The sequence below is a fragment of the Bemisia tabaci genome, chromosome 4, assembly GCF_918797505.1.
Source record: "Bemisia tabaci chromosome 4, PGI_BMITA_v3".
Classification (NCBI taxonomy): Eukaryota; Metazoa; Arthropoda; class Insecta; order Hemiptera; family Aleyrodidae; genus Bemisia; species Bemisia tabaci.
The window spans coordinates 23,629,788-23,648,712 of NC_092796.1; the positions used below are offsets into that span (position 1 = coordinate 23,629,788).

General features: G+C 43.8%; 1 protein-coding gene across 2 annotated transcripts in view; it reads right to left on the reverse strand.

Annotated features, from left to right (window-relative positions):
* LOC109039013 (glutathione-specific gamma-glutamylcyclotransferase 1) overlaps positions 1–17,901 on the reverse strand; it is a 56,872-nt gene extending 38,971 nt beyond the window's left edge. The window contains exon 1 of one of the 2 annotated variants that reach the window (XM_019054328.2): positions 17,602–17,901. In XM_019054328.2, coding sequence (XP_018909873.2) covers positions 17,602–17,766 — 165 coding nt within the window. In that variant the 5' untranslated portion in view covers positions 17,767–17,901. The remainder of the gene's footprint in view (positions 1–17,601) is intronic. The other variant, XM_019054327.2, reaches the window with a different exon arrangement.
* Positions 17,902–18,925: the final 1,024 nt, after the last annotated feature.

Here is an 18,925-nt window from a genome sequence, read left to right on the forward strand (position 1 = left end):
AGCTCTGTGCCCATCTCTTGGGCGGTCGTCCGGGTTGCCTTTGGCTATGAGGTCGTCCTACCATACAAAAAAAAACAATTTCATGTCATTTAATAAAAATTGATTCGCGTTACCGTGCGCGAAACTTAAGATATAGTACTGCAAACTCTTGCAAAAACGGCAGCCACCTCGACTTTGTTGAATAACACCCTATTGTAAAATTATTTTTGAAAAGCTCTGGCGCAATCCCGATTTTGCTGATTTTGATTGTTCCTATAATTGAGAAAGTTTTTAGACTTTTTTCCAGTGAGCCGGGTGATTGCTTCGTCTTCTCATTCGCTGCTTTCATCCTGATTTTGTCTCCCCCCCTTTTTTTTTACAACAGAAATCTCTGTCAAACCGGTCCCATTGGAGTCCATGAGATTCCAATGGGGTACTCATGGGGATTTCATGAAAGCAGAAATCATAGACTAATAGAAAAATTTGTCCAATTTTTGAGTTCAGAGGCGTAAAATTAACTTTAAGGCCCCAAAGCTCCGCCCTCTGAGCCTCAGATAAATTTCGGTGAGTCGCACATACGGCTTTTAGACAAAGAACATTTTTCAAAGTACACAAGTACTGCCATGCTAAGGAAGAAACGCCGTATGAGCCTTCAGACGTTGCCAAGTTTCCTTCGATAAAACCCGAATTCACTGAGAAAATTGTGCATACTTTTTCCCAAATTTTCAGACCATTTTGTACGCAATTTAATCTAAAATATCTGAAGATTTCCAAGAAAAATGTGCTTAAATGTCGTCAAAAATGCATGTTTTATCAAGGGAAATTTGGCAACTCTCGAATGTTCATACGGCGTTCTTCCTTAGCACGGCAGAGTAATACTTGGTATCTGTTGATTCTGAATTCACGAAAATGGTCCTAAGGTCTAGGTGGCTCCTTGGGTGTTCGAACAGCTCCAAGGATGCGGCACAGCTCAAGTCCGGGAAATCTAATTATGGAAGTATTAAGTCAAATCGATTTAGCAGCCATTCAACAAAAAATGCTAAACGCTCGTATTACGTTGACTTGTCACGCGAGCCTTAAGCTCCGCAACCTTTCCGTTCCTTCCGTTGATCCGCAGGTGCGGAGTGGCAGCAAGAATCGCGTAACTTCAAAAGCAACCTTACGTGGGTGCGTGATTTTTACGACGGCCTGTTTGCACAGTTCATGCCTCACGGACTCCCTGCTGCGGGGACCACGATGAAAATACCCGATTGATATGCTTAAAAATGTGCCAGTCAATGACGCAACTGAAATTCTTCAGACTCCCAGACATGAAATAACTGCATTTCTTTCTTGCAGATCTGCGTGGGAGGGCTGGATCCAGGACCCAGAAACCCGTTCTCGTTTGGCCGTTTTCTATTCGCGGGTTAGTTTCCATAAGTTTCCGATAGGATATCACCGGAGGAGCGCCCATAAGCTATATTTCCACGATTAAAATGGAACATTGATGCGACTGTTAAGTGTTGCCCATCAAATTAAGATGTGGATCTAATTTTTGATCGACTTAAATCGGAAACAGAGTATCAAAAGACATTTGGACTATATTTTGCAATTTGGGAACTACATTATTAGGCTCACTTAAGAAGCAGCGTGTGTGCTATTAGTTTCCTTGTGCACATAGGTGTTTTACGGACGAATTAGAAATTGTAGTCCTTAATTGCAAAATGAATTCCATTTATTCGATAGCGGACGGGCCCCCCCGCCCCCCTTCCCCGCCAACGAGGGGAATCCGAATCCCCCACGTAGCCCTGGAAACTCGCGGTTGTACAAGAGGGTTCAAATGGACTACATTTTGCAATTTGGAACTATAAAGTCTAGCCCGGTTTAAAAACAACGTATGTGCCATTAGTTTCCCTATGCACATAAGTGTTTTTCCAGAGGAGCCATAATTTATTGTTCCAAATTGCAAAATGCAGTCCAAATGATGAATTAAGAGGGACCTACAAAAATAGAACCTCGGAGTTATTCCTGAAAAGGATAACTTTGCATGAGCATGAAGTGGTGGAAAAGACGAGGTGAAATTAGCCAAGAAAAAAGTATCAATAACATTATAAACAACGATAAAAATAATGCCACTCGACTTCACACGAGTAGGCGCTCTGCCGCGCGGTGATAATGCGTCACCTTCAGCGTTGAACTTTGCTGGCATGTGGAACTGCCCAGACGCCGCCACCGCCACCGCCACAGCGCCGTGCTGTCTGGCGAACAGTGCCACCGCGCCGGAGTTCGAACCCGAGACCCGGCAATTAAAGGGCACGTGCGGCGATCTCTCGACTACTAATGCTGTGATACGTAAGTGTAAGTAGCGCGATAAAACGAGTTGAACGGTCGGAATGATTAATGCGAAAGCATTGGATGTCTTTTTTAATCAGCTTCGTGAGGGAATGATGTCTGCCGCGTTACATTGTTTTTAAAAGGCATCAGGGACAAGCCCTGTCCTCTTCTGTTACTACGGGGTGATCCAAAATTCACACATAATCTCTAAGCACTAAGGGTTCTTGGCCTTTACCGGGGTGATCTCCTTGAGAGGTTGGGGGATTTCAAAAGTTGTTTCCTTTGCTTCTGGAGCACCCATAAAATGTCAAGCCTTTATCTCAATTTTTTCAAAAGTTATAGAGGTGATGCAAGGTGCTGGTGGTTTGAGACATTCGGATCACCCTTTACAGTGTAGATAGTAAGTTCTCTCTACAATGTCGTTACCTCCACGAATTTGCAACAATCAAAATGAAATACATGATGAAATTTTAAGCTTTGTAACAAATGATCAGATCGGCTTCCAATAGTTTGGCCGTCAGTATTTAAGTGGGGATAGTATTGCGATCTGAATCATTTTACTACGGAAAAAATTTGACACTATCTGATTGGTCGGCGAGCTTTAGACTTCAGGGCCGGATTAAGGGGGTGGCCACATGGGCCGGCCGCGGCCCATGGCGGGAAATCTAGGGGGCGGCAAATTTTGCAATTTTTTTAAATGTAGGTATAAAAAAAAATCGGATTTAGAAAAAAAAATTACAAACGAGAAAAGGCTACAAAATCTCTCATTTCCTGAGAGTATAGTAATTTCTAATTTTGTCGTCTTTCAGTGATACAAGAGACAGCACCTTTAATTAGTCGAGTTAAGAGAGAAACCAAACACACAATTTGGCCTGGAACGGCGCGACTTAGGGAGAAATGATGACGAGGACTTGAGATGAAAAGGAGAAGCTCTCGGCGCGGCAATCGGCACGTAACACATATTAGCGCCTACAAGACTACACGAATGTTTCACGCATTGCATCTAACACAGTGCGGTTATTGTGGTCAGCGTGAAACGGATAGCGCCTACAAGAATGCATGAATACTTCACGCATTGCGCCAAACACAGTGCGGTCAGCGTGAAACGCATAGCGCCTACAAGACTGCGTGAATACTTCACGCATTGCGCCAAACACGGTGCGGTCGGCGCGGCGCGGCGGCGGAAGTTAAAATCATTGAACCAAATTTTGTGTTTGTTCTTTCATAATTTTTCGTTCATTTCTTATGAATGTAAGGCCTTGTCCATTAGAGATAGGTTTACGAAACTTGACTTTCGCGCAAAGTTCCGTGACCTTTTGCTAGTAGTGTTGACAGGGGTTTCCCAAAAAATGTGTTCAACACGAGTAAACGCGTCTTATGCACCCCTCTCTTGCTGGTACTTGATGGTTTTTATTGATGTTTCAAAACGCATGAGACGGGGGCGGCAAAATACAGGCGGCCCATGGGCGGCAAGTAGGTAAATCCGGCCCTGTTAGGCTTTCATGGTTGCTCTTCCGCTCCTAGCTTTAGACCACGATAAAACAAACTTTATGGCCACTTAGTTCTAGACGTGCTAAGGATTCCTGATTTCCAACTCCTGAAATTAGTGCCGAGCAGACTTAATGTTAGACGGATAGGTATTTTCGCCGAGAATTACGCGTTTGCAGAGGGTATCATTCATTTCTCCCTTGATATTATAATTTTCCAAATTCCTCTTGATCCAGTTTGTTTACATTGGCCTTTAAGAACTTCACGAAAAGGCTTCAAACTGACGAGCTATAATCAGAAAGCGACACAGAGATGACAGTACTCTCCTGATGTAGGCACTGGTACTCTATTTTGGGGCGTGTCCTTGAAACCAAAAATGAATAATTTAAAACTCGCTCAAAAACGAAACTGATACCTCAAATTTACAAAAAATTGTTGATATGGGCGTTGATTTTGTTAAAATTTAGCTGCTACACACCAGATGAGTAAAATCGTTGGCAGGAAGGTCATGAAGGAGGATGCCGCGCTATCACCTTTAGAGAATTTTCCTTTCTCCAAAATTAATATAAAAAGGAAGACTTTTTTTGGGAAGCTAAAGCATTTGTTGATTTAAACAAAAGAGACCTTGAACAAATTTTCTTGTTTCCGCGGTGAATGATTAAATTTCCACTTGACAACCGCCTAAAGGGTGAGAGTGTCAAAGAGGCCCGAGGCGGTGTTATGAGGGGCATCTGCCAAGTTTTCGCCGGAGGTGCCAGATCGGAACATAATTCACCTTTCCCCCGGAGTTTCATGAACGTCGTGTATTTTGATTTGATTTTTATTCTTTCCCGCGCGACTTTTCAACCGGGTTTTTCGTCACGATCGATTTGGCGGCCGACTAGCTGACACGTGCCCGGCGCGGCGTGGATTTGCGCGGAATTTTATCGGAACCGCGGGCCGCTGCGTCTCACTTTGTCGCGAATTTGGAATTCTCTTCCTGCCGCTGCTTTCGATATATCTAGACTAGACCAAATTACCGTGACGTCAAACTCTCCCGGATACCGCGTCTGTAAACAGTAGGATTTCATCCGGTCCCTGACGTAACCTCAAAATTTTGGGCCTCTCGAATGGAAGCCACGAGGGGCTCGTTCGCACCTCCTGGCAACAGGTGGAAACTTTTGCTTTCGATGCTCGACTACTGAGTCAATGGGGTCGCCTTTTTGTCGGCGGGTTTGCAACGTTGTACACAGCCTTTTCGAAAATTAGACGAAGTAAAACGTTGAGAGCTCCTGGTCTTGGAACTTGGGCTCTCCCATTGGCTGGGGCACTGAAAAAAACTCCGACCGTGGAAGCAGTCTTCCTTACGGGCTATATAGACATACCGCCCGCGTTCCGGGCTCAAATGCCGAAAGTTCCGGGCGTAGCACACGGAGCAATCGAAGCTACGGCTCCAGCACCCGGAATTTTCGGCCTCTGAGTCTGAAACGGACGGTATGTCTATATGGCCCGTTATTTTTTTTCCAGTGGGCGCGGGTTTAATAGTGGTAGAACAGGTGAACACGTTCGATGTACTGTGCATATCTTGTGACTATTATAAAATGGAGCAGTAAGTGCAATTAGCACGCAGAAAACTGTTACCAACAAAGGGACCCTTCAGATCTCTGCATGCCTGAAGAGAATCTACTGATCCTTTGGTTTCTGGAGCTGTAGGCCGCTCAAGGAAGGCCCCTAGCTCCACATTTCCCGCCCATGCAAGTGCATGCAAACAGCTACTTCAGAGGTTGATACTTTAATAGGTACTGGTAATGACCTAGACTGAATTCAACGGTTTCACGGAGAAAAAAACTTCGTGCATGGGACTCGAAGTCTAGGTCACATGGATCTCGACCCGAAGTTGAGGTCATATGGATTTCTGACGTTTTCTGATCACGCATCTGAAAGCATGAGGTCCAGCTGCCAAATTTCGGGCCAGACTTCTGAAGTACTTCGGTATATACCGCAGTACTTCAAATGTCGACCTTAACTTCGGCAGCTGGACCTCAAGTTTTCATATGCGTGATCAGGAAACTTCAGAGATCCATAAGACCTCAACTTCGGGTCCCATGTACGAAGTTTTTTTCTCCGTGTTGATTTGGGCGCTGTGAGTCAAGCTATGAACAACGATCTGATTGGATCGGTGGACGGTGCCATGGACTGAGCCCGGGACTGCGGCAACATGGCGCCCGATTGGTGCGTCCACGTCGGAGCGTTCCTCTCTTTCCCACTTTCGCCTTTTGCAACCCGAAAGTGTAGCGCGATGCGACGTGGTCTTTCTCCGCGCCTGTGAAATTGCTGGCACCGATCGGGCGGCGACAACAATGGCGCGAGTGGTTCCGTTCCGGGTTCCTTGTCTCGTCTGCCGCTTGGACACGTCGTCGTCGGACTGCCGATTTCTGTCCCCTTCCCGCCCCGGCGGGGAATCTCAATTTCCCTGACCTTCCGCATGTCGAAGACACGCGTCGCGGAACTCCGCGGTGTGAACATGGGGGGGGGGGGGGCAGTCTTCAATGTCAGCCGAAGAGAGTTCGGCAGACTTCGGATATTGGAGGGGATTGCTGATGGCGAACATGGTAGGAGTGGAAGAGAAGACGAAGAAAAAGCAAGTGAAGAGGAAAATCAGAGGACATTGAGGACACAGTGGAATATGGGGAAGGCAACAGATGAAAGAGAGGGAGAGAGAGGCTGGAAAGATAAAGAGAGTAAAGAAGACAACGTGAGAGAAGACGAAGAAACTTTCAAGCATCTAGTATGCAATTTCCTCCGTTCTTCCCTTCTTTCTTTCTCCCCTTTTTCTTCCCCCTTTTTTCGGGCGAACGGTGATGGGGGGGGGGGGGGGTACGCCCTCCCTGGATCCGCCTATGACTATAGAGAACGCTGAATTGAGAGGCTGTTGGCATGAAGTAGGGTCAAGGGTCAGTGACGTGACAGGCTGATATGGATCAGTAGAATCAGAGAATCACTCTGGGAAGATTGAGCTCCAGAGTGAAACGTACCGAAAATTCATTCATCAATGACATGCAACTTTGCGTTTGTGCAAAGCTTGTTGGGGGCCAAAAAAAAAAACAACCTCAAATTATGAAAAAGAACAACATTTTTTCGACTGATTGGTCTCTTTTTTGGTTCTGTAGCATCTGTGCGTATAAATTTCCGCAATTTTGCACCCCAAAAAAAGAACAAGTAATTTTTACCACGATTTTATGAAATTGCGTGATTGCAACCGCAGTTGTGCAAAAAAAGACCCGCGATTTTGCTGGCCTACCTATTTGAAAACCCCGTTTTCGGGGCCTTCCGATTTTCACGCACGCGACCGATGCACCCCTGCGCCTGCTGTGGGCCTCTCATAGCCCGTAGCTCAAAATCTGAATTCGAAGATTTTTCTCCGACCGGAGTGCCGTGAGGGCAACCAACGGAGGTTACTTATTTTCAAAACTGCTCTCCATACGTCTTATTTTCTGGCTGAGGAATAACTATCCAGTTGGGTTGAGGACCTCGGAGCCTGCCGACTTGGGTCGAACTATAATAACGGGATTCCGACGCTTTTAAATTGGACAGCGTCGAGTAGAAGAGGTTCGTCTACATCATAGCGTGAACCTCGGACACGATGTACTCACATATAATTCACGGCTCATGTAAAAATTCGAAAAAAACTCCTCGTGTTCCATGGTGTCCAATTAGACGTTCCTCAGACAGACGGACAATAGGCACGGCTATTCTTCACTCCTTTTGTGTTGTCGCCCTTTCATTCCTACTTTTTTGCAAGTTGCTTCGAACACAGGTATGAACCACGCATCTACCTGAGTTTTTCACTGGAGTTATGTGTCTTCTTGGTCAGCGGTCCAGAAGAGGGTCTCGGATGAATCTGCGAAAACGGGACGGGAGGGAGGACAGAGAAAAAGAAGCAGCAGCTCAACCACACCCCGTGTTCGGATATTCATATTGAGATGTTTCGCGGCATCCCCGCGTCAAAATCTGGCGGGTAATGTTTCCTAATTTTTATATCGTGGGTTTTGAGAGTAACAATCATATCGAAACCTTGCAGAGTTTAATGAGGGAGCTGATGGAATGATGGAGAGATCTTCGCTGTTCGGGTATCGGGTGCTTTGTAAAATTGAGCACAGGTCAGAAACGGCCGCTCGTTGTCGAAATGATGGTCATATTGTGTCTATAAATAATGAGAATCGAGTATATATTGCAATGCTTGTCATACGATTGTGCACCTTCGTATTTTTATGAAAAAAAGAAGGGAAGTTTAAACTTTTTTTTTTTCATTTTCATGTGAAAAATGTTATCATTAAAAAAATTAAAATATTCTGGAGGTTCCCACTTATTTTGTGCTTGGTTTTTTCCTTTCTCTTTTTTTCTTGATTCGTAAATACACTGAGTCACTAAATAGTGGGGACTTGAAGCTGTCAGGACCACGCCAGATTTTTTTACTCCTTTTTTCGATCTTTAATCTTTTTAATTTTTGAGACTTTAAATTTTAAATATTAGAGTTGGTGTCAGAATTAAGAGGGAAAATCTTTTATGTTGCAAAGAAGATGCGAACGGGGGAAAAACTTTGACTAATACATTCAAAATATGAAAATCAATGGTTTATTTGGCGTTAAACAAATCCATGCAGAAAGGCTGCAGGTGCCTCTCGGCAAAGCTTCTGGAAAGTTCACCAATAACTCTACATTTTAATGAAAGCATGACTGAGAGTCGATGAGAGATAAGTAAATGGGAGTGAATTAATCACAGTTACGTACTGTGCCGTGCTGAGGTAGAAGTTAGAACGCCTTATGGACACTCAATTGTTGCCAAATTTCCTGCGCGATAAATTTTTGGGAGAAGAACTGTGAATAAGTTTCCATGAAATTTTAAATGGAATACAACTTAGAGTAAATTGCGAAGAAAGTACTCCAAAATTTAAAGGTGAATCATTGAAAAAATCAGAGGAAATTAGGAAGCATCGAATGTTCCGGAATCTTATGACGCTTAATCTTAGCGCGGCAGTAATAAACTGAAGATGCTCAAACACTTGGTAATCGATCACATGGAAGTGCAGCGTTCACATTTACTTGATTTATTGGCAAAGAGACATCACATAACCATCATTTAATTCTCAAACATTGCTTTTGTGAGACAAAAAATGATTTATGCTACCGATGTAATTAAGTAAATGCTCTCTTTCAATGTCTCGGGACAAGTTATGTAACGTAGGGGTAGCGAGGTCAAGAAAACGGAAGTTGCCGATTGGCTCCCGTCCATTTTTAGGTGGGTCGAGTTGGCTCCCGTTTGAAAAAGGGGGTCCCCTCCCCTATGGGTCGAGTTGGCTCCCGTTTGAAAATTGGTCTTTTTTTGGTGGGTCGAGTTGGCTCCCGTAAGCGTGCGTTTATTTACGCTTAAGGTACGGCAATTAAGACGCGGAATGCCGCCGCGGAATCGTACGCGGCGGACGACCCGAGCGAGCGAGGCGTCGAATAAGTTTCCGCTCCGCCGTGCCCGGCAACTAAGCAGCGGAATCGCCTCCAAAATTCCGTCGTGTCCGTCGGCAGTCTCGTCATAAATCAGTATCCGATAATAACTCGCGAGTGTGTGTTTTGCCTTGCTACAAAGTACAATAAACACTCACCACGTTTCAAATTCTAATCAATATGCAGATTGATACATATGCGAAACTTAAGTCATGCAATATGAGAAAACCAAGTAGAAAAATAGATTGAAACGGAGTACATTGAGCGTTGTATGTTGAAATTAAAAACCTACGAATACTCACGGTTCGAATTTGTGAAACGAGTCTCTTTTAAATTCCTGCCTTCCCGATTATAAGTATCCTACTCCATGGCCATGTTCCAATGACAAGTCCTGCTAATTGGCCGTAGCAGGTGAAAATTAATAACCTGTTTTTAATCATTTCCATTCCCTACATTTTAATACCCATTGTCCGGAGAGAGACGATATAAACAAACAAAATAAAATTAAAAAAAAAAACTTTTTAAACACGCCCTTTGAGTACGCTACACTCTTTGGCCAGTCCTAAGCCTGGATTAAGTGTGAAGGGAAAGTTTTTTTTTTTTTTAATTTTATACTTTTTTCCATCGAAAAAATTCCAAGTTTTTTCTCCATTGAAAATAATCAGTTGCTTTTCAAAGTGACAACGTCCAGTGCCGAATACCTAATCATTGTTTGGGCGTGAGTGTTACTGCTGATAACTGATTTCTCCTCAGCACTCTTAATTTCTCAGACTTATCTCATGCATTTCGCACCTAGTGTCCGCCGCTTTACGCGCGGCGCGTCGCACACGCCACTCATTTCAAACGGGAGCCAACTCGACCCTTAGGGGAGGGGACCCTTTTTCTAACGGGAGCCAACTCGACCCTTAGGGGAGGGGACCCTTTTTCAAACGGGAGCCGATTCGGACGTTTGGGAGCCAACTCGGTCGTCAAGAAACAAGTGATGGAGCTGTCTTTGATCATATACATCTGCTTAGAACACATGCGGGAGTGCAGTTAAGTCATTTTCTTTCGTTCTCAAGTGATCGCAATACATTATTCAATTTTTCAGTTTTTTAACTTATTTTAAATATTCCTCACCCACCGTTCAATGACACAATACTTTTCGACTTATGGATGATTCCGTCTCTTTCCTAGTTTTGATCGCCTTTAAGTTATACCACCTTCGTACTCCTGAAGGTCAATCATTTCCAGCCAAAAAACTAGGTGGAGTGTGAATCATTGGATTTAAAGAGTCCCGATAATTCTTTCTCAATGCATGATTGCGCAGTAATTGCAAGCAACCTAAATACGTCAGAGGAGAAATGGATCAAGCCAGCACTGGCATTTGGTTAACCGGTCAAGGACGTGACACGCACAGAGTGGACCTTAATGGAAGGAAGTCGTGGGTCGAGCAAGCTCTGGTCCAGCGACAATGACACCAGTTCACCAGTGGCGTGGCGTGCTTTGCGATGTATCGATTGATCTATCAATTAAACCTGAGGAAGAGGATCGAAAACAGGTCGTTCGCAACAAACACCTGAACTATCGATTCTTTCCCACAGCTTCAAATGGGGAAATATCGATAGCGATCATTCGCTCGCCACTGGATGACACGGTATATGCACCTAATATACTCTAGCTCCTGCACTAACTTCTATTAAGCCTCTTACTCATGGCTTTATCTTAGAGAAGTCGCAAAAACAATTTTTGACCGTGCACAGTAGCTCAAAAAGTCCTTTTCCATGGATGCTACGTTAATAAAGGAAAGAGCAACGTCGATTCCCAGATGAAAGAACGTATCTCCATGTCATTGTTGTATGAATTGAATCTCTCAGTTCGAAAACGACCCATCTCGGAAAAATGAACTTTTTCAGGAAACGGTAAAAATTGCGTGACAGTCGGAAAATGAGTGTTTCCACGCGGGAAAAAATGAGCATCGTAAAAAAGTAACTCAAACTGGGTCGCTTTCGAACTGCGAGATTCAATTAAACTCGCAATTTATACCTTTACTTGTGGGGCCCGTTGGAAATTTTTTACTAAAAACCGTCGCCAATCTATGCAGGCAGAATTCCAGACAAACTACTGACAGACATTGCGTGTTCAGTCATGGGTGAAAAGAGAATCATTGCTTTAAAAGTCTGCAACTTTGCAATCGATTCACGTTCTTTCGTCTACGAAACGATGTGTATGATGGTCATTTTTTGGAGGATACTGCGTTTCTTACAGAGGCGAAATGAATGATACCATACCGAAAAATTCGCCACGTAATTTATCTTTCCTTTCCACATTCTTATCGAAAGTATTATGAGATAGTGATAGTACTGTTGGTTGGTTTTTTTGCAGATACGGACACGCACAGGAAAGATGAATACAACGTATGTATGTACAGAACCATTGCATTGCTGATACGTGTATGAAATCTGACTAACGCTGCATTGACATATCTGATTGGACACATACTGTCACCGGTTGGGGCTTTATCATCTTCTACGGTCTAAAAAGTTCAGCTGACAGCGGAACTTAAACCGTGTAGAAATCCGCCTATACAGTTTTAAAACGCATTAATTCAGATACGGATAAATAACGTCAAAAAGTTACTTATTCTCGTTCGAAAAACATCATTACAAGTCTTAATAAGTTTATTTTTCTTCTCGTACTCTTTAATCTATACATTCTCGAGATAGATAATTTGAGAATCCCATCCTGGAGAGCTGGTTTTTGAGTAATTTGAGTTTCGCCGTACTTCTCGACCGAATTACGGTTTTCTAAATCACGGGAAACAGACTCAATTTTTCCGGCACGAATTTCCACCTGCTCGCTAATTACATATTATCGACGTGGACGCCGTTGTAAACATGTGCCACAACACGTGGCCTTCGTGTTTTCGCATTTTGAGCGCTAATTTTTGTTTACGCCGTCTGGCCTGAAGCCGCGTCAATCGTCTCGCCCGGGAGTTCAACGTAACGGACAACGCTATGACGTAATGAGTCATCGGTCCAGCAGGCACTGCCACTTGTCACTCGGAATTTTAGAATCCTTCACAAGTTGTTTGGAGATAGATTTTCTAAACGCGTAGAGTTCGAGCTGGCGGCTCTGCTTTGACTATGCCTCCAGACAGCGAGGCACGCCGGCCACGCTGGCGCTCATTGGGTCAAGCTCAGTCATTCATTCTGGACGGGACTTTTAGTAGTACGATAATACTGCCGTGCTAAGGAAAAACGCCGTATGAGCCCTCAGGCGTTGCCAAATTTCCTCTTGTAAAGCACGAATTTCCTGGTAAACTTATGAATATTTTCCCTCCAATTTTTCAGATAATTTTATTCGTAATGTCACCTACAGCTTTCGAAACTTTCGATACAAAATTTTTATAACTTTCTTCAAAAATACATGTTTTATTCGGGGAAATTTGGCAACTCTCGAATGTTTATACGGCGTTCTTCCTTAGCACGACAGGATAGGCGAATCCATTTATATATTTTTGCAATGGGGAACTGAAATTTCTAGCTCATCTGTTAAAGCACTTATGGGCATAGGGAAGCGATGGTATACATACGTTTTTTCTAAACCGAGCAAACATTTGAAGTTCCTAGTTACAAAACGTAGACTTTTTTTTTAGAAAATTAGAGAAATTTCTCTACTACCCTCTGATGATTAATGAGACGCACAGTGTGTTTAAAATCTAAAAGATGGGAAGATATATTCCAAAAACATCATTATCTCGTTGCCACGTGAATGGAACTTAACACGAGCTTTGAGGTACCATGTTATGTTGAAGGACGGGTTTCGGTATCCTGTCACGGCGAAGGGACTGTTGATTTAGAAAATGTTTAAGTTATATATTGGAGCTGGAATCGTTAAAATTTTTAAGAGTAAGTGTATAGTTCCCTTGGGAGCCCTAAAAGACGGCTGTGCGAGATGCTTGTAGAACGAAGGCTTGGACCGAAGCAAGGAGACCTTTTTAGAGCCCGGAGAAGCTTAGCTCTCTAAAAAGCGTTATCACTCCATCCTCCTCATTGCCGTCGTTTGATAAAAAACTTATAAAGAAAGAGGCAGTCGACTGATGACGCCAACGAGTAAGTGAAGCTTGCTCGTGGCTTAAATTTTAGGATTCATAGTGTGAGCGCAAACATGTGGGAGTAAGAGAGATGGAAGAGCTCTATGAAAATTTGTGTTGCGCTATACGCGTCACTCGTCATTCAATACTGTACAATTTGAGCTCAAAATATTGCTTTCATCGCTTTAACTCCGTGAAAGGTACATCAAAAATCCAACTGTATATACTTGGCTGCGTACGCAGCGCACTGTAGCTGTGAATGAAACTGCCTCGGCAGAGGTTGGTAATTGCGGAGGGAAATTTCCGCGTGGCGTGGTCCCGGATGTACGGAAAGTGAGGTCAAGGCCCTTATCCAGACTTAATTTCGCAGCTTGGAGCGCGGGATGGGATGGGCAAGGGAGCTGACCTATGCTACGGAATGCTAAGGCAAGGTTGTCCGAGCTGAAACGCTCCTTTATGACGGGTTCAGTCTCTATTTTTAGCCGCGGTAAAACAAAGATCGCCTGCCAAATTTAGATTCAAAACAGAGGAACTAGAGAAAAAGGCTGCCCCGGCCCCACTCTCGGTCAAAAACCTCAAGAGAGACGCATTTAGAAAATATTTACTCTCAAAATTCCCTTGCATATATTTGAGTGAGATCATGAAAGGTTAAAAAAAAAATGAGTCATGATACGGATGGATTGCTCTTGAAATGTGAAATAAAAATGATAGAAATTTATAAACTACTTAACGCGTATGTTTGGATTTTTCAAACCCTCTTCCCCCTCGTAACGCGTTTGTGGCATTGGTCCCTATCCTTTAACACGTAAAAATAAAATGGCGTAACGCTCTTCTCGAACCTCCTGTACCTTGGATCTTTATACGTATTACTAGGGGGCCCTGCCCCCTGACCGCTACGCGGTCCAACCCCCGGGAGGGCGCCTCGCGCCCTCAGGCCCGCTTCGTGGGCCCTGGACGCATATGTATAGGCAAAAATGTTCCTCCATTTTAATACACCATTTTTTGTTCGAGCTGCATCGATTTCAAAATTTTTGACGTAACACTCAGATTTGTAAATGATGAGGAATAGCTGGATGTACATATACCTAAGACCTTGAACCTTGAACCCTGAGCGATGCACCGTTCCTCAACTCTTCGAATGAGGAGCCCTTCACGAGCTTTTCCATTGTTTTATTGTTATTCAAGTCACTCAGGTAGAATCCCACACCTTGACGTTTCTAGCGGAAACGACATATCTCTCACGCTATTAACATTGGACTTAAGTGACATAAGCTTTAAAAGCTCTGAACATTAAAAGTTCGGGGTTTCATATTTTTTTGCACATCTACATCTACTACAGATGACATGCATGTAAAGATCATCCTTATCGGTCCGGCAGTTCGTCAGAAATAGTGCTTCCAAGATTTTGCTTGTAGCTGTATAATATAGATATGAGCAACCCGTAATGTTTCTGAACTTGATGGCTCCTTTCCTAAGTTACATGTAACCTCTAAGCTTTCAAGCCCGTAAGTGGTAAAATTATTTAAGATATTTGAAGGTGAGAAGGTGGAGCATGGTGACTGAACACAGTGCTGTAAGGCTAACGCTGTGCGAAGGGTCAAAAATTCTGTTCCTCCGATGATTATTAGTTTAAAGAACGAGGTTTTTTTTTGTCATTTTCAGTTCTTTACGATGAAAATGTTGCTAAATTGTAACAGTGCATTACCATCCATTGAAAAACGCGGTCTGTACCTACAATTAGGCGGTATACATTTTGGAGAGGATTCTGTTATTTCTTTTTCTATAACTATTAATTCTGTTCAATCCTAACCCGATGCAAGTGTCACAGGTATTGAATTACCCGCAACTTGTTCCTTTCATAAACTTATAAATTTCTTATATGCATATTCGGTTTACTCATTAGGGATGGCTGGATTTCGTACACTTTCCTCTTTTCTCATTCCTATCTTCCAGCCATCACCTTAAATCACCCATTACTTTTATTACTGAACTTGCAGCTGATAGCTCCACTGATTATAGCCAGCCAATAGTGTATAGACTTGCTGTCTCGCCACTCGTGACGTCATCAAGTCTACAAAAGCTTGTGCTGCTTATTTCTCATGGTCCATTCCATCCCCGACCCATGTGTACACTTGTTACGCCTTTCTGCTCATCTAGCGTATTATTTTAAAGTGTGACTCCTTTTTGTAATTTCAATCTATTCAAAATTTAATGTAATCTTTCTTTCGGCCCTCCAAATATTTTCATTTCTTGCTCTCCCACAACTCCACTTAATTTTCCGCCGCGTCAAGGATTTTTAGATGTTTTTCAGTCCGTCTAAAACTCAACAAATCCCACTGACGTGACATGGTGCCTAATACCCTCTAACTGACTTTTCAGCTCAGTTCGGATCAGTTTCTACCGTTCAATCTTCCACTCACGTGCAACTGCAAAATGACTGACGAGTGACGAAGTGATTTTCCTCCACCAAATCGCTTGCACACCACCCTCACTCACAGTTTTCACAGTTCGAAGTGCCTTTTCAGTCAAGAAAAGACGAGCTGAATTTTTTTGTTTTACGGGGTTTACCCTTTTCTCCTCGCGCCTCTCTGGCCTCACGACTCCGCTGCCTTTCTGATGTCCACCCTTTTCCGCCGCGTCAAGGATTTTTAGTGTAATGTGCGCGCTCGTTTCCCGGCATCGCACTTCGCACCATGCGGATTCCGCCAACGCGCGAAAAGATAATCGGTAGCCTTTTTCAGGGTCAGAGAACTTGTTTGGATCTTTTCATGAACACAGTCGACACGTGCTGGGACAAGGAGGTCAATGTTTGTAAACAAAAAGGTTGTCGTGTGGGATTGGATTTGAACTTGGCGAAAAAGCAAGCTGACCTCTACTATTTTGAATGGTCATTGAACCTTCACGAGGAATTCAATAATATCCTCAGCAAATTGACCGGTCGTTACTTGAGATCGATCTTTACATTCTGCATTGGTAACATTGAGAGCGAGGCAAGAGAGTTGTTGCTTGGCCCAAAATTAATCTCGAAAGTGACAAAAAAGAAACCGGCAGTTACAAAAGACACGGTGATATTTCAAACGGAATTCGGTGTTGATAATATGTTTGAAAATCGCATCAACTTTCCGGGTACGAACAAGACTGTATGAATCATCTTTTAGGACCCAGATTAAGTCGTTCATTACTGCAATAACACAAACATACGCGCCGCCACCACGATAAGTTTTTACATCACATGAAATGCAACCTTCGCGACCTAATTTCGAATAAGTACTACATAAAGCTGATATGGGTTGGTCAAAGCTCTGTTTGGACCCCAGCCAATCAGGTGGGACCACCCTTGCCTACAGACAGCGGGGTTGCACATTTGCGCGGGAAGATGATGAGGACAGGTAATTTACATTGATTCACCCATAACAAGGAGGCCTGTTAATAATAGAGGCAGCTGCAGGTCAGCCGATCAGAATTGAGCGGAAATGTGATGATCTCTGATTGGTTAGGGACAATTTTGGGCGGGAAAAAAGTTAGCAAGAATTAAAGAAGTTTAGGTGCTCACATAGTGTGCGCTCCGCGCATGGATCGACAACTATATTATAGATCGAGAAAAAATACGATTTTCCATTGCTACCTACGTATACTTATTGGTTCTGCGGTATGGTGAAGGCAAAGATCTATATAGTATTGATTTCACTGGTAGCCAATGAAAGTGCTGGTAATTGTTTTTGCCCGTCTTTGAAATGAGACCAGCTCCTCGTATATAAGCTTACGCGGTTGATATGTGATCATGAAACTTGATCGAATCTTGAGGTGTCTACTTTCAATAGAGAAAAGCGAAAATGAAGTGATTCGTGGAAAGAACGAAATTACATAATCTCAGTCTCTTCGCATGTTTACGAATGATGCTAGATTGATGGCATGCGAGCTGGATGAAAAATCATCAATTCGTCGTATTGCGAATTATTATGGTCCTATGCAATGTAGATTGATGTTAAAATTATGTTATACTGTAGAGATGAATGTAAAAAACGCATTTATTTCAGGTGGAATGTACCACGTGATGATGTAGACGAGATTCATAGCGTGCTCATCTAAAATCCGAAGTATTCCGTGCTATATGCATCAAGTGTCTCCAAAATACGTGTATCCACACAGCCTGGCCTCATTTCTAGCAGAGGTCAAGAATACCATGCTCTGTCCAAGTGATGACAACGATTCGCGCATGCACGAAGCGAGGTCTGCGAACTGAAAAAAGTGAGGTTAGGTTATGTTTACCTTCTCGCTGGTGCCACGGTGATTGGCACTGCCCTGCCAGAACTTCCGAGTGTATCCCTTGATGTAGCCCGTGACGGCCTCGTCGTACTCGAAGCCGGGGTGCCAGCAAAGGGAGCCGTAGCCGAAGACCCACACTTGCGGATTCGCGCTCTCCGCTTGTTCCATGATGGTCGGGAATCAGCTGATGGAATGTCACAAGGCACTGCACAGCGATGGAGCGACGAGCACACAACTACGCGCGGAGCTCGCGGCTCGGCCGAATCGATACCGAGCGGAGATTTCGCGGAGCCGAGGAGAAACGCACGGAGGGGAAGCGCTCCCTCCCGCCGCGCCGCCGCGCCGCGCTTGGCGCCAAACGCCCGCTTCAAAACGATTGGCCGAGCGCGGGCTGACGCAATGGAGACGTGAGTTTGCCACATGGACCGGACCGCTGCTCCATGCCGCCCGTCGCACCACCGCCTCAAGCCGCACAGAGAGTGCGGTGAAGAAGATAGACAATAGATAAACGTTTGTATCCACCTGTGCACCAATTTTGCCATCAACATTCTCGAACGTTCGGATAATTGGACGTATCTCTACCAAACAGAACTATGTGCATTAAGACATGAGCCCTGAGACCCATAAGAATATATGCATAACAGGGCTCAAGTCATAATGCACATAGTTCCGCTTTGATAGAAATACATCCAATTATTGGAACCTCTGGAATATTCTCGGGGAATCCCCATGTTAGACGTTGCTGTCTGGAGCTATACCTTGTTGAAGTTCCTGTCGACTCAGTGACTCTTCTTCCCGCGGAGAATATCAATGAAGAAGAGGGAGAAGAAGAATGAAGACTAGAAAGAGGAGGAGAAGAAATAGAGAAAGAAGCAGATGAAGAAGAAGGAGAGTAAGAATAAGACGAAGAAGACGAAAAGGCAAACGAAGAAGAGGAAAAAGAGGAGAGGATAAAGCCGAGGGAAATGCGCTCAAAGTGATCTATTTGAAACAACGGACGAATTTTGAAATTTCGCAGAATGATGCATCTTTGTATAACTTTCCTACACAATAACATTTTTTATCAGGGGAAAGTCGGCAACATGCAAATATTCATGTGGCGTTTTTCCTTAGTACGGCAGTGTAAGTCGATCAATCTCACGTAGGGATATTTCCGCTCACATACGTCACAACGCACAATCGAGCGCGTTTTTTTGCTGAAATTCCGCCCAACAGCAGGAGACGCTCCTTTTTCGTGGGTGTTTGTCCCTAGGCAATTTAACTTTCAGGTGCAACTATTCCCACTATTCACGTGTGTGCTCCCGTTGCATAGCGAAAAACTGAAGGC